Raw genomic sequence first — 22,114 nt, 5'->3', positions numbered from 1 at the left:
TGACACAGATCACAGCCACTTAAGAACAACAGGGACAGACCACTGAGCCTCTACAGCAGCTCCCACAGGGACTAGCCCACCAGCACCACCACCCACGCCAACCGGCATATTAATCACAGGTGGCAGATTTGAACATCCTGTAGTCAAAATGTCCAAAAACATACATAATGGAAGATGTATTGAATAAAAGGTAAAAAATAAATTCCTTTATGTGTTTTTTCCCATAGGTGTGGTTCAGCAATAGACGGGCTCGGTGGCGCAAACAGGCCGGAGCCAATCAGTTAGCTGCCTTCAACCACCTGCTTCCTGGAGGATTCCCACCCACAGGGATGCCAACTTTACCCACGTATCAACTACCAGAGTCGAGCTACCCTAGTACAACGCTATCACAAGGTGAGAGGCTCACGGCTACACCCAGTCCAATTCTGGCAAAAATTACATTAGTGATATTTCCAATTTAGCATTCAAAGTTTGATTCAACATTACAAACAATATTTGGTCTGTGTGCACTGTAATTATGCAAAAGTAGCTGTTTGTTTAAACAGCAGCTATCGGTTTATGAATTAGAAGTAGATCTGAAACAATTTGTCAAGTGATCGATTAGTTTGTTGACAGTCAGATTAAGATAAAGAAAATGACAATTTTGAGTTTTGCCAGGTTGTTGAATGTACCACTTTGCCGTTTTCTGTTTTATTTTAGATAAACTGATTTAAACGACTTTTAAACCTCTTTAAAAATATTGACTTTTTTTTTACTCTATGCACCAGTGAAGCAGGGTACTGTGATTGGCCCTCTGTGTGTGCGTGTGTCTGTCTGTGAACAAGATAACTTTAAAAAAACCAGCTCGCCAGATTTTCACCACACTTGGTGGGAATCTTACTTGGGCAGATATCTCGAGACGTTTAACTTTGGAGATGATCGGACAAAGGTCAAGCTCAACAGAAACATGGTACAAAAAGCCTATTTTCTGTTACATCTCCGCAACAATTAGGGCTAGAGAGGCAATATGAAGTTTAGATTGATCAGCACAATATTTGTGATTGATTGGTAGTTGTATAATTGTTGTCATGAAGCCATGAGGAAGTCATAAAAAGAAGTCATGTTTGTTCAGAGAGCGCAGTGTTTGCATCAGCCCTCTGATGCTTTTCATTTTTGTCTTGAAAGAGCCGTGAATCACTTGTAAACCTTCTTAAGCTTTGGTAATCCCATAATATAAAATGTGCTCTCGGTTAAACTGGTTTCAGCTGATGTTAAACTGCTTTAAAAACAGTGACTTAATTTTTTTTCTGTCTTTATTCCACTGTGAATAAGTGGTAATCTTTCTTAAACTCATCCACATCTAGATAAATAAAATAAAATATGTTCTGGTTTAAACTGGTTTCAATTTGATTTTTAAACTTCTTTACAAATATTTACTTTTTTGTACTTTTTCTGTCTTTACCAATAACTCATAGCTGTTTAAAATGTCTTAAATGAGTGTAAATCTAGCTAAATATCTGATGTTAAACTTCTAATATTGCCTTTAATTTTTGTATTTCTGGCTTCTGTAATCATTCTTAAACTGGGTGTAAATCTAGTTAAATCTTTAAATCAACAGTGAGTGAACAAAGCTAAAGCTGGTTTAATCAGGATAGATACTGTGTTTTGGTTTAAAACTCTTGTAAAGTAAAAGTAAGTCCCTTCGGCTGCTCCCTTGTTTGCACTCGGGGTCGCCACAGCAAATCCAAGGTGGATCTGCATGTTGAATTTGCATAGGTTTTACGCCGGATGCCCTTCCGGACGCAACTCCACATTACATGGAGAAATGTGGCAGGGGTGGGATTTGAACCCAGAACCTTCTGCACTGAAACCAAGCGCATTAACCACTTGGCCACCACCCCTGCATTTAAAACTCTCATAAATGTAATTAAATAAAATATGCTCTAGCTTAAACTGATTTAAACCTAAAAAATTGTTAAATTTTACATTTCACTGTCTTTAAACATCTTTAAATCAGCAGTGAACCATGTTAAAGTTGGTTTAATCACGGTAAATACTGTGTTTTGGTTTTAAACACTGGTTAATCTAATTTAGTAAATATGTTCCAATTTAAACTGTTTTAAAATGCAAAAAAAATTAAAATTTTAAGTTTCACATTCATTAAACAGCTTTAAATCAGCAGTATGTATGTTAAAGCTGGTTTAATCAGGTAAGATATTGTTTTTTGGTTTTAAACTATTGTAAATCTAGTGACATAAAACATGTTTTTGTAAAAATTTTACGTTTCACCGTCTTTAAACATCAGTGAACTATGTTAAAGTTGGTTTAAACAGGATAAATAATGCGTTTTGGTTTTAAATTTGGATAAATCTAGGCAAATAAAGTGAACTCCAATTTAAACTAGTTTAAGGTGGTGTTAAACCACTAAATATGTTAAACCAGATATGAGCTGCTTTATGTGAGTTTTAAACATCCACGGTGAATTCTATTAAAATGGATGTAAACTGTCTGAATTTCAGATTAAGTAATTTTTAAATGTTGGGTTCTGAGAAGTTGATTGTATTTCTTAAAACGGTTTTCATAAACTGAAAGATTAGTTGGTTTGTTGTCAAAACAATCACCAGATTAATTAATAAATAAAATAGTTGTCCGTTGCAGCGCTTTGTGGACATTTCTGAAATGGGACTTTGAATGTTACTGAATGGTGACTGGACTTTTGGGCATTTTTTGGGTGCTTGTCTTTCTTACCTGTGTGCTGTTTGTGTTGTTTTGGTGTCAGAGGTCAGCAGCACGTTGCACAGACCACAACCTCTGCCACCGTCGTCCATGCACCAGGGTGGCCTGAGCGCCGACAGCAGCTCTGCTTACGGCCTCTCGTCCAATCGCCACAGCTTCTCCACCTACTCCGAAACCTTCATGAGCCCATCGGCATCCAGCAACCACATGAACGCTGTCGGCAATGGCTGTCCCCACAGGTCGGTCCAAAAATCACGGGCCTCCCAAACCCCACATTTAGAAATACACACCCCACACAGAGGTACTGTTCCCTGTCTCCCTCTCAAAGCTCTCGCTGTTCACAACATCTAATTGTACTTGGCTGAAATTAAAATTCAGGGAGAAAAAAAACATGTTCAGCAACATAACTGCAGTGCGGGCTTTTATGTTCATTTTCAAAGCCATGGATTTATTTTAGCTACTCTAAATTGCTACATTTCTAAAACAATTGGATTAACATCAACAAATTAAAATCCATCTTGATAGCACCACAAGTTGCTCCAAACAGCGGTTTCGTCTTCCCTGGGACATGTAAATCCTGCACAGCACAGTGAGAACACATGGAGATGAAATAATTAGCTAAAGCTTATAAATGTAGACTCATAATCTACTTCTCATAATTGTCTACAGCTGGAAGACTCCAGAGCTACGCGTGATTTTCTTCATCTCTTACCAACATGGTTTTCTGTCAGCACCATGCAGAACATGATACGCGCGAGCTGTACTCTGCCCAGTGTTTGGTTTTAGCAGGTTAGCTGTGCAAAGACTTCCCTAAAATCAGTCATTTGCAAAACACTCACAATGACTATGTAATAAGCAGTAAGTCACCATTTCCTAACCAACAAGGGCATCTGTCACGTGTAAAGTGTTGCATTGTGGGAGTTCTGGAAAACTCATACACACCAACCTACATAAGAGCTCAATGGCTTGTGGTGTCAAAAAAAAACAAACTCAACATCTGCTGTGGGCTGTAAAAATCACTGTCCCACTATAAAGTTCAAGACACAGAAAAACTATGTACAATGAAGAAACTTAGTCCGTTTCTGCTCATTATAATGTCGTCATGCTGTTATTATATTTGCAATATTATATCACAGTCAATACCTAAGATGCATACTTTGTCAGCATTGAAAAATGAAATCAAGTTCTATTGATGCAACAGTAAGAAACATTGGAATTCCACTGGCCACCAGGACCATGCAATTAGCAGCAAAGCCTGTCTTTAGTTTATGTTGTGGCCAACATGGCCAGAAATAGGGGGTTCACTGGTCCTCACCTGCATCTGTCACTACCCAAACTTTCAGAGCTTACACATGTGGGTGGTGTGGTGGGCACAGGTCCGATAATCCGATAACAGATAATTATCGAAGATAATGTTTCATTATCGGATTATCTTTTTAGATAACTTTAAAAACCATTATCGGACCATTATCTTCCGATTAATTTTTGTCCGATAACTTTTAGACTGATGAGCAAAGTAAACAAAGCTAAACAGCAACAAGCATTTTTAAAATTTAAAATCAGTTCAGCACCTACCTGTTAAAGTTTTGTAACAGATGTACAGTTTACCCTCTGCAAACAGAAGAGCGCTGCTACTATAACGAATGTCTCTATCCTCTGCAGACAAAGGAGAACTGGTCACCAAAACAAAAAAAAAAAAATCATTTCCTTTAACACCATACCGATATGCTGGCAATGTCACCTAAGTCATCCAGAGGCATACATTTTTAACTTATGGTTCAAATTTTAACCAAACTAATTTCGGACAAGTTATTTAAAATTACTGTCATGTCTGAAGTTTTATAAAGTGAAAATATCAGATATATGTTTTAGTTTTAAAGTAATGTGCTAATTTTTAAGGTTTTGTGAGCACAAATGCATTTCAGACACTCTGTTCAGGCTCCACGGACAACAGCATTAAACTCTAGTGCCTAAAACTCTCGTGAATATATTCTCTGGGTTTATAGACGTTGTTATTGTATTTGCATTTGTTAAATTCCACGCATTTTCAATGTAGCAGACAGGGATTATCTGGAATTTTGTTTTGGCAAGTTCAAGGCCTCTACTGCCATCCACTGGCCAGTAATGTTCATGGAAGTATTCGCCCTAAGTACTAAGCCCTAAGTACTGGGCACCAGTAGATGGGAGTGTTCTATTTATTTGACCCCGGTTATATCAGATGATTGTCAAATCAACTTTTTGGCTTTGCAAATGGCTTTTTTTTTTTTTTTTTTACAAATTAAGTTTAAAAACAAAACAAAACAACAGCAAAAAAAAAAAAAACATTACAAGACAGCTCTGCAGTGTTTGCACATGCACAGTGCGAGCGGTTGGATGCTTGTAGCTTTTCAGCAGCAGGATAACCTCACGACGGCCAACCAGAATAATATCAAACAGGTTTGATTTTCATTCGACCAGACAATCGGCGATCAGGAGGTGGTCGTGAAGATGTTAACGCAGCTTGTTACTCTATGTACACTACACGATGCAGGACGTGCAATTAACTTGAAACTCGGTCCAAAAATTCTCCGCACGAATAAAAAATCATCTGAAACGGCCAAAACTCGCACAGTGTAAAGCCAGCATTATGTAGACAGTATTGAGTGCACGTTTTACAACGTCATAACACATGCACACGGCACTAATAAATTGAGCGTACATTCTCTCCACATCCAAAACATTTGCGATGACACTTCAAGGGTTCCGTAAAAATGCCTGTTTTTACAAATAAAAATTGAATATTTTACAAAAGCACATTTATCTGTAAACACCAACACACGACACACGTCACATTAACGTGTGGGTTTACATAATGAATGACTGAACCAATCAGTATTTAGCAGAGGCACTTTTACCCAGAATCCTTTGCGATCTGTCTGTGTTTGTTACAAAACCTCAGAATTAGTGCATTATTCAACATTAAAAGATATATGTTATACTTTACCTTTGTACAAATGACAGAATTGACATTATGAGTTATTCTATCGTATTAATGTTATTTATAAATCAAAAGCATAAGTCAGCATGACTTTATTTTCCAAGACCTCCGCCTGACCGAAGTGTTTGATTGGCAGAGAGCTGGGCTTTATGGCTGCTCTCAGAGTGCCTCTGTGCTGGAAGCTGTGTAGTAAAAGAAGAGCTTCCAGCAGGTGCAGGATGTTCAAAGACAAAAGTGTGGCCTCATTGTTTAGCTCTGTGTCACTTTTAATTCTAGTAGAAGCCATTGTGGTTTAAAACTCAAATTCAGTTTATTTGTAGTTGCAAATGTACCAGAGACAATATTGGAATTTATCGGTTATCTGTAACTTCCAATGCATTTTTGGGTGGTTTATCATTTTATCTTTATCAAAGATAACTTTTCAGTTATCTGATTATCTGTTATCGAAGCTAATTTTTGGTTATCTGTGCCCACCACTGTATATATATATATATATATATATATATATTAAAAAAATTAAAAACAGATAACAGATAATCAGATAACTGAAAAGTATATATATAATATATATATATATATATATATATATATATATATATATATATATATAGATAGATAGATAGATAGATAGATATATGCTTATCTGGAGCGTAACTCATGTTTTTTGTTTGTTTTTTTCTACTAGTTTTACGTCTTTCTTTTTCTTTTTACTAGTTTGGTGTGACGTATATGCCAAAATGTTTATTAATAATAGTAATTATAATGACTATTTGTGTAGAACCTTCCCAAGAATCAAAGCACTAAACAAAATAAATTCCAATAATAAAAGTATAATTGCGAGGAATAAAAATACACTCCAACAATGCACAGAAATTCCAAAATTAAAGAGCTAATAACACACAAAAAGGTGCAAATTATGGATGTTTTTTCCTCTTCAAAAGGCATTTTTTGACAGGTGTGATTTATAATCGAGTGCGACTTATACTCCAGAATATGTACTGTATACTCACCCTACCAACTGAGCTATAGAGAGAGAGAGAGAGAGAGCTATTAGGAGACTATCCTTGGCCTCCACTTAAAGTGGTCGACCTCAATATTTATATAGTTGAACGCACGTTATATAGACCATATGACCTAAATTTAATATACTTTTTTATTTTTTGTACAGTGACAGTATTATGTCACAGTATTACTATTTTTGCACAGCATATGACCCCTTTAGTGATTATCTTTTAGTGAGGAAAGTTTAACCTGGACTTCACTTCATTTTCAAATCTGCTCCTTCTTGAATCTCTGTGAAAAACCCAATGAATCAAAGATTTTTACAATTTTATATGTTTTAAATGTCTGTGACCTGTGTAATTAATGATGGTTCAAAGTCTCAGTTTGTCTCTGGCTCAGTTTAAACCATTTCCATGACTCCGGTGTGTTATTGTGAAAGTTACTTCCCAAGGAGTTATGCTATAATAAAAGTATTTTAACAGGTGTTTTGACTCACCAGAACATGGCCTGCGGTCACAGTTTCAACAGTGCTGTACCAAAATGTTTATTGATTTCAAAATTAATGGATATTGGCATTACTTTCATTATTTCATGTTATCTTTCCTTGGCGCATTAAAAAATAAGGATAATAATTAGCCCAATGTATGTTCTGTATTATCATGGTCTTAACAGTATTGCACAATCCATATTGTGTCATAGGATCGCACTGATGAGCTTATGGACAGTGGTGTACTGCTCACCCCTATATTATAGGCACTACTATGTCATTCCATTGCACAGCAGAGTAGGTCCTGATTAGTACTGGCTGGCAGACCACTTGGGAAGACAAGGGGATATGTATGTTTCTCCATGTATAACTGGAGTTGTGTAAGGAATGTCATCCGGCGTAAACTTGTGCCAAATCCCAATTCAGAGCTGTACTCAGTCTGCTGTGGCGCCCAAGCACCCAAGAGCTGCCGATAGACAAATGACAACAACTTTTTTTTCCCACTGTGACAATATGTGAGGGTACTGTAGGTAGGGGGGTGGACCGCATTATCGGCACCGATTCCGTACCAATATGACTCAGTCTTTAAATGTCTAAATATGTAAATGCATTTCATTGGTGTATTCATGTTTGGCTTCCTTTTCTGTAAAGCAGTGGATTCCACGTGTTAACCTCTTTGGGCATCTCCATTAATGAGCGTTTAAATGTGACTCTATGCTAAGGGTTGAGCTTTAAGTAGCACAGAATGAAAAATGATTTGTATTGATGCAAATCATGTGTATGGAGTGAATTATACACAATTACCCATCAATACTGGCAACTCTTGCCACCCTCGCCAATAAGATGTGGTTAACAGGCAGAAAATAGATTGAAATGGTGTGTAAAGAGTTGAAAATGAATTTCAATGCTGCATTTGTCCACAATTACCCCGTTGTTCACACGTGTTTTATTGGGAGTTTTTTTTTTCTCCCCCTTCAAATATTTTTCAAAGCAGATTGGAAACATTCTTGGTATTACCCTCTTTCTTCAGAGAAGAAAGAATTAAGGATTTTGTGACAAAAAGAGATTTTCTTTCCTGCTGGAACGACGGAGGATAACATGGAGGCTCACACCGTGTTTGATTGTTAATCGTGGCACAGGGGCTTTAACTGCTAATGCTCTCACTGCAAACCTGCAGAAAAACACCAGGAACATGGAGGGGCTTTTTTTCATTAATGGTTCTCTCTAATACTGGCATAGGGCTCGGTGTCGCTTTTTCCTGCCCTCTCTGCTCAGGCATTCAAGAATATGTTTGGATATTAGACATTTCCTGTAGCGTGAGGATTAGGACTGCACTCTATGGGCAGCTGCGCAGCATGGATTTGGACTATTCAATTATTCTATCAAGTGTCTTTTGTAGAAGAAAACCCCACACCTGTTTATTATTTATAGAAAGGCATTGTATGGTGGACGTTTTGGGTCTGCAACGCCACAAAGAATTTTTATAGCTCCACATAACAGAAAAAACATATTGTTCACAAAATAAGACCACCCCTGTTATAAGACAACCCCCCTTTTCAAGATATATTTTTGGAAACAGACTTTATAAAATTAAGTTACTTTTTTTATAAACAAAGTGATATATTTTAATTTAATGTTAATAAAAGCTACCTATTTCCTTTTTTCAACCACATAAGGCCACTACCACTTTTAGAACAAGGGCAATCTTTTCTGAGAGTTGCCATTTTTCAGATGGTGTTTTTGGGCTTGCTGTCTTCTAACAATGTACTCTCACACCATATTTCTAGGTTGCTTGAGACTTGTTTGCTGACTTTGCTGTATTTACCCACCATGAGTTTAAAAATTGTATCATAACTTCCCCTGCATTGCTGGTTAACTACCTGACTACTGAGGTGCTCTCTTTTCAGAATGATCACTATGTCTCTCCGTCATCAGCTTTGTAAGCAAGTTGAGGGGTGGGACACTTTAGTACCGGGAGGCACATTGATTCATGGGTATTTAGGGCCGCTGTGTCAATGTATATAACATGTATATGTCTAGACCCTGAACATAAGGCAACCCTGTTGTTTTCCAGATTTCCAAGAAAATAACAGTGTCTTACATTCAGAACAACATGGTAATTGATGTTTGCTCGTCTATATGTTTCATTCTTATTATTTACAGTCTCTGTTTGATCTGGTGTATGATGCCCCGTGTTTTGACAGCAACTATGCAACATCATCTATACATGGCACTGGGTCCAACTGAGCAAGTTGCTTGATTACATCCCTTGTTCTGTTGGGGTTTTTGTTTTCCTGCCATCAGGTTTTCACATTTACATTGTTGTCCTCTAAGAATGGTGGTTGTTGGTTTTTAAATAACTGTTGTTAGTTCTGTCTATTTTATATACTTTTGCGGAATTAGCACACACTTGAAATTTGCCTTAAGTCACATTTTGAATAATAAAGTTTTGATCACTTTTAATATTCATATTGAAACAGTCTCAAAGACTCACAAGTCTAATACATCTGTGTATGTTGTCAGCAGAAACTGTGGCCTTGTTCAGTGGACATATGACACACACTCTAAAAAAGTGAACCGCTGTCTCAACGAGAAAAAAGTGATGTAACAATTTGCATAGATTTTAAGTTATTTCAACTTAAAGTTATTTCAACTTAACTATAGAAGTTTGTGGCATTAACTCAGTTGAAAGTTGAAATAACTAAGTTGGAATAACGTTTAAAAAATCTATGCATATTGTTACATACATTTTTCTCTGTTGAGACAGCGGTTCACTTTTTTAGAGTGTACAACAAGCAGCACTAAATCAAATTGTAATGTAAATAGTTTTTAGATTAAGTACTTTAAAAAGTGGTTCAGATACATTTGTGTGTTGATGCAGTATTACAAATTATTCCTTGTGTGTATGCTTTTTGTAAGGGAAATTGCAGTTTTTTGTAAGGGGAGGACTGTGTAGGGCACTGTAAAAAATTAACTGCTGTCTCAATGAGAAAAAGTGATGTAACAATTTGCATAGATTTTATTTCAACTTAACTAGAAAAATCTTGTGACATTACTCATTTGAAAGGTGAAAATACTAAGTTGAAATAACTTGAAAAAAAATCTGTACAAATTGTTACATCACTTTTCTCTTGAGACAACAGTTCCTTTTTTAGACTGCAGTCTTTAATATCTGGACACACCCTATGAGCACTCTGTGCTCTGCATGACACACCCAAAAAGTCTTTGTGGGAAAAGATGCCAGCAGCAGCTCCTTTTAAATTTAAAGCAGCAGACACAGAAACAGATCCCAGTGTCTATGAGGGTATTTTGGTTACAAAATTAAATATCTGTTTTAAAGACATTGTATTAACTTGTTTTAATTTTAAAGGGGTTTGTATTCTGCATATGTACAGCAGAATACAAAACCCTTTAAAATTCACATTTGCTTCACATTCTGTCACCCCATCACCAGAAGCCTGCAGCTGCCAGTGTACTTTTCATCAATTAACTTATTTCAGTAGTTAAATTGTGGCTTTTGCATGTATCTTGGGGGGAGCCTCCGATTCCTAATGTGTGTGGATAAGGTTTTTTTTTTTTTAACAGAAATGTATTGAATGCATGCAGAATGTTGTGTGGTGTTCGTATCAGTCTCCCACCATGGAGATAATGTTCCCACTGACAGCAGAATCACACTTCACTCCGTGACAGCACAGAACTGCTGTCACAGGCTCTCTCTCTCTCTCTCTCTCTCTCTCCTCTCTCTCTCCTCTCTCTCTCTCTCAGCAGCTATACAAAAAGTTTACGTTGAAAGTTTCCTCTCTGATATAATACCTCAGAGTATTTTTTAACAGGTTATGCGCCTGTTCCTGTTTACTCTGTCCTATAATGGAAAAAAGCACTACAAAGAGACTCGATGGAGATGGAAATGAGAATTTGATGTTGTAAGTTAGAGTCTGCATCTGTTTGAAGGAGATATGCTTGTGCACTGGTATGTGCAAGCTATTTCTTCCTCTGTCTGGCATTGATGGTCTCACGGTTGCTGTAAAGATTGACAAAAATTCTGTGATTCCCAGTAAATGGCTGCAGTGGCAGATGCCAAGTCCGTAATGGAAATCTTGCAGCTTTCAGCGATCCCGACAGGAGCTTCGCGTCCATCCCAATCCATAACCTATCCCGACAGCAACATATTTCCCCCTAACAGGCGGTGGAAAAGGCATCTACTCTGAAACTGGTTGCTGTCACTGTGGCATGTACACGTTTGGCTGCTGGAATGAGGCACAGTATTCAGGTGTGACTATGAAGCTGTGCTTCACTGGGCAACAGGTATAAATCAGAATATGATTTTTGTTGTTGGTCTTGTTTCATTTGACAGCACAGCAGAGGTGGAAAGAAGGAAAGGCAAAGGGCATGAAGGACATTACAAGCACAGTGTTCAGCCAGCATCCACAGCTTAAAGGGGTCGTATTACACACCTTTTCAGCAAGCTGATATACGTCTCACACACACACACACACACCACAGATCAAGTCTCACAGGGCAATTCAATTCATTTTATTTATTTGGTGCCATAACATAATTTACCTCAAGGTGCTACACATGAGCAAGGTTTAAACCTTACTCACACCATGAGCAAACACACTGCAACATGTATTAGGAAAAACTGTTTATTATTTTTATAGGAAGAAACCTGAAGCAGACCAGACCCAGCAAGGTGACCATCTGCTGTGTTCATTCCAACAAGACATAACAAAAAGCACAACACAAGCTTGACAGAAATATTGTGGCTAAGCGTCTATATAAAGACCACTTTAAAAGACAATGAGGTGCAGATTAATGTTTCACGTGAAACAGTTCAGTCAAACAACTCATGTTTAAAGCATATTTATTGCAGCAGCAGAACATAGTTTTAATTTGGTGTCTAGATTCTGACCACATCACTCCCCACAAACGCTTATGATACTGCGAAGTGATGACTCGATACACACTTTCTCCACATTTCTGCTGGGTTGGAGGTGGAGCTGAGCAGAACATGTGACATGGATGCAGCATGTAGCAGGCACAGGGGTAGCTGGGAAATTCGCAATCTTACATTGCCTGTCCAATTTTGAGGAATTGTTTAGTGTATCATGTAGACATTATCAAGTATGTGATAACAATTTTGTGGAGTACGGCATGTTACTGTATACAGAGCAGCTCGAGTTGCCCACCTGAACTAGCTCAGTCAATTGAACATCAATGATTGTATTGATACAGGTATAGTCACAAAGGCAGAAGATTTCCCATAGCTCATCCCGAACCAGATGTACCTCCAGCCTCTGCCTGGATACCCTGCCAACCAGCGAAGCGAGTTCCTGACTTCAAAAGTACCAAATTTGACTGCACACATATATTGATGCGAATTCATCCTGCTCATATATGAGAGAGCATGAGTTCATCCCAGACCTATTTGAAGTTCTAATTTCTGTACCTACACTCATTAAAGTGTCAAATTAGATTCAGAGAGTCCTGTTCAATTACTCCCCCAGCAGCTCAAACTCACATCTATCAATAGCTATGATCCATCCAACGAAGTACTCTGTTGGGTTCAGGAAAGGCTAAAATGTGCATTTTGTTGCATGCTAGCTATACTTCAAGCAAGTGATTTTTCTGCTACATAAGTCACAAAAGCTTAAAACAAGCTTGTTTTCAGGTTAATTATCTTGCATAGAGCAGGAGAATTTCAACATGCACGGTCACAGAATTGGGGGATTTTCTGGCTGAAACCTCAGCTCTGTGCAGGTGTAGAAATTAGAGGTGATTTTGCAAAGTATGACCCCTTTAAGATTCATCAGTGCAGTCATTCTGATTAGAATATGCAATGTTGCAGCTTATAGTCATCACTGAGAAAACATTGCAAGTTTTCAACCAAAGCTGGTGTTATGAATCCAAGCAGTTAGGAGTCACGTCAACTGGACTTGAAGACGTTCACTGTTGATCCAGAAAAGCTTCCTTCTGGATATTCATTTTATTTAGCTCCCATGCCCCAGATGACTAAGTATCCTCAGATATCTGGTAACATGATCATCCACAGAGTGTTTTGGATACTTTTAAGTCATTCTTACATGCAGTGTTCAACTGGCCCATGCATTTGTCAGACACTTTGGGCTGATTTCCGCATTACTGTGTGACAGGGACACCTGTTGGGAATGGAAAGAAACATGCAGCGGAGAACCTTCGTAGACATTTTCATCAATGTTGAGGCAATATAAGGAAAAGTGGCAAACGCACTGTTGAATCGATGAAGTACAATAAGGAACATGGAGTTTGTATTGGTGTTGTTGACACATAATTTTTACTGCCGTTTTAACGAAGAAAGTTCTGAAAGTTTCAAGAGGAACTTTTTTCTTATTTTTTGCAGTTTATGGAAGTGTTGTGTGTTTTGGAATGGCAAGGATGTGTGTGTATGCGAGGAGGGCCTTTGGCTGTGTGAGTGGGCTGGGCCTCCACACACACACACACACACAACACACACACACACACACACACACACACGTTCACGGGATCAGAGGCAGAAGCGGCTCTCACCCCTGCCTCCCTTTGATCTGTGTACCCAGGCCTGCCTGCCCGTGCGGCGCTGCACCGTACCACGCACGCTGACACCATGCTCACCAGCGACTCCCCACAACTGTCCTGAGAGAGATAAGCCAGGGGAGACTCCAAACTGTGCTGCTGCTCTTCCATTAGCTAGCGCAGACGCTCGTTTTAAAAAACGGGATGAATTATTTTAAGAAGCAAGCTCTACCGTTGCCAAAAAAAGGGGGGGTGTAGGTGGATAGTATGGAACAATCTGGAGCTCTCTGGCTTCATTCCTCCTCCCTCCGACTTCTAACAAGACTCCTGCACCTGAATACCAATGAGAGGGGGAGATCGTGTAGTCCCCACATTATTAAAACTTGGCATAGCCTCTCACTGGCACGTGTCAGCTGGCAGCCTCTGCTGACAACAAATCAAAGCGATGGCACATAGCCTGCTTCACAGCTCAGCCACTCGCAGAGCAGAGGGGGAATACATACTGGTTAATTAGACTCCCATTAAAACAATACTGTTTCAATTTGGCAAGTATAAAAAAAGATGTAAGAGGCTTTCAGAAAAAGAGACCCGCTGTTGGCAGCTGCCAAGAAAATCCAGGGACTGTAAATCATAACCATGGCTATACTGTTTCTGCACAGATTATTAGTGTTCGTCGTGTTGTGCCACAACTTTTGAACTCTGAGGGAAGAATCTGTCTGTGCAGACCAGAAATGTTCACACGCGCAGTCTGTGGCCGTGCAGATGTGCTGGCTGTCGTTCGACTGATTCATGTCTGCTGTTTGCAGATGTCTGAGTGGACACATCATGGGCATAGCTATGGGGGTGGGGGTCAACTCTAAAGTCTTCCTTAATATACCACACACAGAGAAGGCAGAAATCAATGGAGTCTATTGCTTCAGAAAATAATTAATTTTTGATGTTCTGAAGCACCAGAAAAGCAAAATAAAAAAAAAACTGCTTCAGAAAGCAATTTGCTTGTTTTGAAACACTCAAGACAAATTAATACAAAATATACATTAGAAAGCAGAGGCAGTATTTTCAGATAGTTTGAATCCTAAAAGAATCAATTGCTTCAGAAAAATGATTGTTTTGAAATGCTCAAAACAGTATTTAAAATAATTACTTTTGAAAAAACTTAACTGTTGAAATGCTCATAAAACTAATGGAAACAATTGCTTCAGAAAATAATTCACTACTTGACACACTCAAAACTGTAAAAGAAATTCTTAAGAGATTGTTTTGAGACCCTTAAATAAGTAAATGAAAAAGTTGATTCAGAAAAGTATTTGCTTAAAATGTAAATTATTCAGTTGCTTCAGAAAATGAAATGAGCCACTATATCAAAACCTTAATGACTCACCGTTTCATAATGTTCAAACCATAATACTGGTGGTGTATTGTTTTGAAAGTGCTGAATATTTTTAAGTTGCTGAGGGAAAAATGTCCTTTTGAATTGTTTGGAAAAATAAATGAAACAAATGCGTCAGAAAATGTCTCTGCTTTTTGAAACTCTAAACAAAAAAACTCCTTCAGATAAATGACTCTTTGGCCCAATCCCAATATTCTCACATCGTTTAGCACAGTGTGCAAAATGAAGGGAAAGTGCGAAGGGAGAGCATTGGGATCAGGCATTTGTTTTAAGACAGCAAATAAAGCAATTGTTCTTTTTTGAAGCAATTGCTTCAAAAAAGGATTCACGAGTTCAAAATATTTGAATACTGAATGAACCGCTTGCTTGAAATATTCATTGTTTCATTACACTCTAAGGACGATATTGATGACATCTAGCAGACAATGGCAGTGCCCCCGCCCTATCATCACTAGCACCACCACTTCAAAATACTGAAACATTGAATGCTTCAGAAAAAAGATTTGTAGTTTAAAAATGCTTCAAAATGCATTGATAACATCCTGCAGACAACAGAAGTGAGGCTACATGAAGCAATTCCTTCAGGCGATTATCGTTTTGAGACATTAAATGAAGTGAGTGCTTTAGAAAGGGATTTGGTTGTTCAAAACTTTTGAAACACTGAAATGCTTCAGTAAGAAGTTTTTCAGTCGTTGAATGTGGAGCAGCCACTCCGATGATGAAATCTCATGGCTGATGCAAAGAGGAATTCTTGGCTGCACCCCTGGGACAGATGCAGCTGTTCTGAAATACTCATACAGTTGTTCATCAAGCTATGCTTCGTGGCACAGAATCGAACCGTTTCATTTACCCAACACATCAGAGCTCCTGCTTTGAAGCTCATTTATACCCAGTCCTGCAGCTTCTGTTTACCATTTGTTGCTCACTCAATCCTCTAAGCGCCAGAGTGAAGCCATTTTCTTTTCATTCCAAAATATTTTTCGTCAGAGCTTTATGTATTCATAATCTATTTTTCACCTACCAACCTTCCTTCACTCCATTTGGCTTTTTGTCATCCCACGATGCCTTGCCAATAGTGCGTTCTCTCTCTCTTTCTCTCTCCACCTTCCTCTCTTGCTCCAACTCTCTCCCCTGGAGAGGCAGCTCTTCTCCCTACGCCCAGATGAAAGGCTACGGCGGACAATAAAAATGCTATTTAAATGCAAGGGTGTTTGTGTGCGGGTGAGAGATATTTCCTGCTGAAAGTGAGCTGCTGCATCGTGATAAATAGTAAATATAAGGGAATGTGATTTACATTTATCTTGCAGAGGCAGCCAATATGAATTTCAGTAAATCCTAGAAGATGGGGATTTAAGGAGAAAATGACTGCGACTGATTCACATGCTGTGTTCCCACGCAGTGGAAATGCCTATATGGCAGAGAGTGGTACTCACCTTTATTAAAGTATAGGCAAAGACATCGATCCGATTTAAAATACCGATCACACACACAGACACACAGTGTGCATTTGAAGGAGACTAATCCTTATTTACATAATCATCATCATAATAATTAATAAATTTGACTCAAGACAGGTGAAATGTTTGCGGGGCAAAAACTGAATGACCTGACCTCTTCAGGGTCAAAGGTCAGGGTGCAGGAGGTTATGGGATGTCTGAGTGAAGGAGGAGGGCCAGTTTAGTGTGAACCTGTGCTGCTAGTCGGGGAGGATGTTGTCAAGCTGCATATGGTTCCTGTTAGTTCCAGATGCCACTCTGACAGGTGCATAGCTGTGATTAATACTCTCTTTGACTTCTCACCCACGTTCTCTCATTTTGTCCCCCACTTTCGAGATGTCCCTCGATGTTGTCTCGACTTTTCCCTCCTGAACGCCTAATTGTGAGCCTTGTGCAAAGTTTACTTGGATGATGCAGAGTTCTTGTTTTTGGGGGAAATAATAGAAGTATCTTCTCTGCACGTTCGGTTGCACCGCTCTACCTCCCTTTCTCGCGTGCTGCCTGACAATAAGAGGAGAATACGGGAGGTGGTTCAGTCCTCAGCTGGTTGTCTCAGCGGCAGCTCTTCCCTCTCAGTCTCCAGCTGAGAGCCATTTCACTATTTATTTACATGTAATTATGGCTATGAGGTGCCGATATTAACACTGTCAAGAACAATTTGACCTGACATTTTTCACTAGACCTGGCCCCTGCTGTTTTTTAGCAAACAACACTCCCCCCACCGCACCCACACCGCCCACCCCTTGCGTCCTCCTCCTCCTCTTTTCTCCTTCTTTCCTCGATCCGCCTTGCTTTCCTCCACACACAGGCCCTGCCTCGCTGAAACCATTCTCCTGGAATCAGAAAATCTGCCGTTTAATTTAGGAGAGGCGCCAGTGCAAGGTGCAGAGAGCCCGCATGCATGTGTGTGTGGGTGTGTGCGCACACGCGGGTGCACACTTTGAAGGGGCCTCTCTTGTTCCCAGTGGCTGAATCCATCCCATAGTTACTCAAGCATATCACTAGCAGAGAATAGAGGATTGCTCCCCACACGTTCTCCAATTGCAGACCAATAGACGGCACATTAACCTCTGGTTAGCGTGCGCGGCTTAGTTTATACTGTGGGAGACCTTCCTGCGGCTGGAACAGCTGTGCGTCTGAAACATGGAGTACGGCTGCTGAGATGAAACAAGCTGTCCTGCAAGTTGAGCAGCGGTGTGGCCAGCGGTAAAATAAATGTGGATTTAATTCCTTCTCCTTTTGTTTTAGTGCGTGCATGAATAGTTAGCGAAAGAAGACACACAGGAGGGCTAACGTGTTGTGAGGAGTGACAGCTTGTTCCACTGCCCGCTAATCGTCCTCATCTGTGCCTGACTTGTCAATGCCCAGATTCTGTCAGTGCCAATCAGCCACTTAATTGAACACAATTAGCACCACGCCAGCTCCCCCCCACCCCATATTCTTCAAAGGCCTATTTCTCCCCCTCCAGCACTACCTCCCCTCTTCTTCCACTCCTACCTCTCTTTCTGTTTCAGTCTCTTCATCCTGTGGCGCTGGCGGAAGACACTTTTCAGTATTTATTAATGTGCCGCAGCCAATTAGCACAGTGGCATGCAGGCCAGAGCCGTCATCTGCTGCCTGCCACCGTCCCGGCCGTCTGTTGTGGCCCCACAGCACCCCTCGCGCCACCTCCACCGTGACCAAAATGCTTTAATTCAATTCATGCAATCACTGTTATTTTTAAATAGTCATTTTGTCTGCTCAGATGAGGGGCCTTACTGCCCACTGGGCTGGCCTTCTCATGTCAGGGGTTGGGGGAAGGGCGGGACACTGCGGGAGCAGGAGTCGAGTCACATGAGGGGAGGAGCTTCTCCATCCATCCATCCATCCATTTTCTATACCCGCTTACTCCAAACAAGGGTCATGGGGGGGGGGTGGAGCCTATCCCAGCAGTAGGAGCTTCTCATATTTTATTATTTTTCTGTTTCTTCTTCTCATAGTTTTAAATTAGATTGGTGAAAAAAAGCCTTTTCTGCCATATCTATTTGTTTTTAAGCCTATTTTTTTCATATTCCACATACATCTCCCCTTGTCAGCCAGTTTCAGACACGGGATCTGTCTAACTCCTGGGTCACAGATTTAAACCCTGTTCTGTTCCTGTAATCACACCCTCCAGACTGGCCTTCAAATATCGATCTGAAATTCGGTGTCATTGTCTCGGATCTTTAATCGTTCTCCACTGAAGCGAGTATCTGCCGGGCCGATCTGCTAAGGCGCAAGATGCTATTCTGCAGCGCTCAGATAACTTACACGCATTTGGAGTGTTCATTTTTCCCCGTCTGCCCCGGTGACCTCTGCCTAACTTAAAGGTACATCTTCGGGGCATTTGATTTGGGCAGAACGGGAGTTATCGGTGACAGAGGAACTAATCCAGTCTTCGCAGATTAAGAGTATTTGTGGAGTGGGGTGTGTTGGCGCTGGCGCCGGGAATGGAACAGAAGGGGTTCCTATCAGCTCTCTAGGCAGGCTAGCCCTCAGGCCAGCACAGTCCTACAGGAGTCTTTGTACTCCCCAAAGCCTCCACTTTCCTCTCACTCATGATATATCACTTTCCCTTCTCTCGTCTGCCCCCCCTGCACCCCCAGTAAGGCTATCATATTTTACAGCGCTATTTCATCTCTTTGCACCTTTGAGTTGGTGCTGTTTTAATCTAACACAAGCGTGCACGTGCAAAGTTATTCTCACCAGGTGTGAAAAACTTGCAAAAAAAAAAAAAAGACTGTCAAATAAGGGGGGGGGGGGGGTAGTCTGCAGAATTTTCTAGGATCACTTGCAGCAGGGTTTTTCCTGGAAAATAACAAACTGAACAAAGAAAAAGTCATCAAGCATTCAGGCAGACACGCACACAGAAAAGGAAAAAAAGTAATTTGACTGTTGCAGAAATAATGTAAGTATGAAAAGGCCTCTTTTTGTGTCTGTTTATTTATCTGAAAGGATGCACATTGTATCAATTTTTCACTACCCCATTCACTTCGCCACAGGCTGAGGGGCTCAGAAGTTGAGAGAATTAATTACTTTTTTATTATTATTTATAAAGTAATCTATCTGTAGAGAGGCAGCGGAAAGGAGTGGGAAGGTGGGGGGTGGGGGGGGGGGGAACACCCTGGAGCATTGTCCTTTAAACTAGGTCCTGGCTCGCATTATCTCCCAAAGCAGCACTCACACAACGTGGAACAACAAACGAACTCTGGACTGCTGAGGACGGAGGAGGAGGAGGGGAGAGAGGTGAGGCAGGGATGGAGGGAGAAGGGAGGAAGTGGTTCAGTGGAGGCCTTCTACACAGGAAACATAATGTATTTTCAGATTTCGTTTCAACTTGAACATTTTTACACTAATTCAGACTCTATACGATCTCTTAAACCTGTCCGAGCTGAAAACACGACACTGGTACACATTCAGTCATATATTACACACAATATACAGAGAAATATGTGCAATATAGTCTTATTAATGTATACCAAAAAAAATTAATTTCTTTGAGAGAAACTTTATTGATCATTGAGAAGGATTTTGAATTACAGCACGAAATATTCTGCTTATTGATCTTAGATTAGATGGCAGCGTAGTGATACAAGTGGTAGTGTGCTTGTGTCTAAACAAGAAGGTTCCCGGTTCAATGTGGTCCGTGCCACATTCTCCCTGAACATAGTGAGTTGTGTCATAAAGAGCGTTTCGGCGTCAGACTCGTGCCAAATCAACACACTGTCTACATCAGATCCACTGTGGTGACCACTGTGCAAAACCAGAGTCACCCAGCGAAACCTAAGTACTTTACAGGTATAGTTTAGTGTGGCAGCAGATATACCTGCAACTGTTTGTGCTCATGTGACTAAGTATTGTTTGGCTCCTCAGTGTGAACCAAAGGAGCTTCATGAAACATTAAAGTAACAAAGCTGTGCTTCGCACTGAGGCGCTAAGGTTACTGTGAACCCTGTCAAGCCGACACCCAAGAGACCAGAGCTGCCCGTCTGCGCTTATCACAGCAAACACCTTCAGTAGTTCAGTGTTAAGTGTTTACACTTTTACTCAGTTTATACTTTAATAAATTTGCAGTGGATGAATGAAAGTGTCTATTCAAACACTATAGAGAGTATTTTAATAGTTCAGATTTAAATGTGTAACTGTTTGGCCATTGTTTATAGGAACACCACAGACAAACACTTCAGACTGGATATAAGCTGACAACCTTCTGGTTCTGAGGCATCTCAAGAACAGCTTTTTCTCATTTCTTGCTCAGCTCATGGATAGCTTAAAATTTCACCTCCAAAGTGTTAAATTACACATGTTAAATCAAGTCCATACAACAGCTCTGTGCAAGGTTTAACACTGCAAGTGTTAGAAATAATACCGTAAGAGTTTAAAATAAACTACAGCACCGTGTTCAAAGAGCGCAAACCTCCACCAACACCAGTTTCCATTTTCACAAATTTTTACCTTGGAAAACATTTTCAAGATCAAAGTCCTGTTAGAAGTGGCTTTTCATAAGATAAATTAGATGTGAAATGTCAGGACTATGTATTTAGTTCATGCACTTGAATCAAAGTTTGTTTTTTGGTGGTGGTAGGTTTTTTCCAACTTTTTCCGTTTCTGAATTCTTTTTCAGATCGTTTTCACAGGCATAAATTTAGATCCTCCATTCAATTTTGGTGGTGTAGGTAAATCCATAACAAAAAAATGAGAGTGACTGAGGCACTTTTGATTGAGATATAATGCAAAATGTGCACCAAATGGCTTTTCAATATTAAATTCAAATGTCCACAAAATCCCCAATCTGGATCAGATCCATATTAAACTTTGTCAGGCGATAGTGAGTGCCAGTCTGCACCTCACTTTCAAATATGAGAGTGATTGGGGTACATTTAATTAGGATATAATGTAAAATCTAAATTCAATGGGGGTTTCAATGTTAAATTTAAATGGCCAAAAGTCTGTAACCTGGATCAGATCTGGATCAAACTTTGTCCGTCAGTAAAAGATACCATCCTAAATCACAGTGTCAAACATGAAAGGAGTGATCTTTTTTGACAGAGTTATGAATTTTTGAAAATGTATTGAATGTTAAAGGATAGGGATTTTTCCTGATTTTGACCTATGACGTTAAAAATTGAATCAGTTCTTGCCTATCAGGATATGAATCCTCTGTAAAACTTTCATAACGATACATGAAAAATTGTGTGTTCCAGGCTGTTCACAAACAAACAAACAAACAAACGGGCAAAAACATAACCTCCGCCAAGGAAGCCTCTGGTGGTTTATGCTGTGTTGGGGTGACTGGATGGTAAAATAGCATTGATTATTGACCCGTCTTGCAGAAAAAACTGGCCAGTTATCTAAGGCAAAGCTTATTAATTAACAAAGGATCTTCTTGGGAAGGACAACTGAACCATCGAACACTTTGACAGCCCATCCAAATTCCTTAAAATAGCAAAACTGTCAATGATAAGAAGTCATTTTCTTTTGAAGAACTTTTATTAGCA

At 39.7% G+C, this 22,114-nt stretch overlaps 1 protein-coding gene across 3 annotated transcripts in view; it reads left to right on the top strand.

Annotated features, from left to right (window-relative positions):
- pax7a (paired box 7a) overlaps positions 1-22,114 on the top strand; it is a 109,495-nt gene that overhangs the window by 50,974 nt on the left and 36,407 nt on the right. For 2 of the 3 annotated variants that reach the window (XM_034166225.1, XM_034166223.1), the window contains exons 6-8: positions 228-393; positions 2,759-2,944; positions 10,475-10,485. In XM_034166225.1, coding sequence (XP_034022116.1) covers positions 228-393; positions 2,759-2,944; positions 10,475-10,485 — 363 coding nt within the window. The remainder of the gene's footprint in view (positions 1-227; positions 394-2,758; positions 2,945-10,474; positions 10,486-22,114) is intronic. The other variant, XM_034166224.1, reaches the window with a different exon arrangement.

The sequence above is a fragment of the Thalassophryne amazonica genome, chromosome 3, assembly GCF_902500255.1.
Source record: "Thalassophryne amazonica chromosome 3, fThaAma1.1, whole genome shotgun sequence".
Lineage (NCBI taxonomy): Eukaryota > Metazoa > Chordata > Actinopteri > Batrachoidiformes > Batrachoididae > Thalassophryne > Thalassophryne amazonica.
This window is presented reverse-complemented; position numbering and strand designations above follow the sequence as displayed.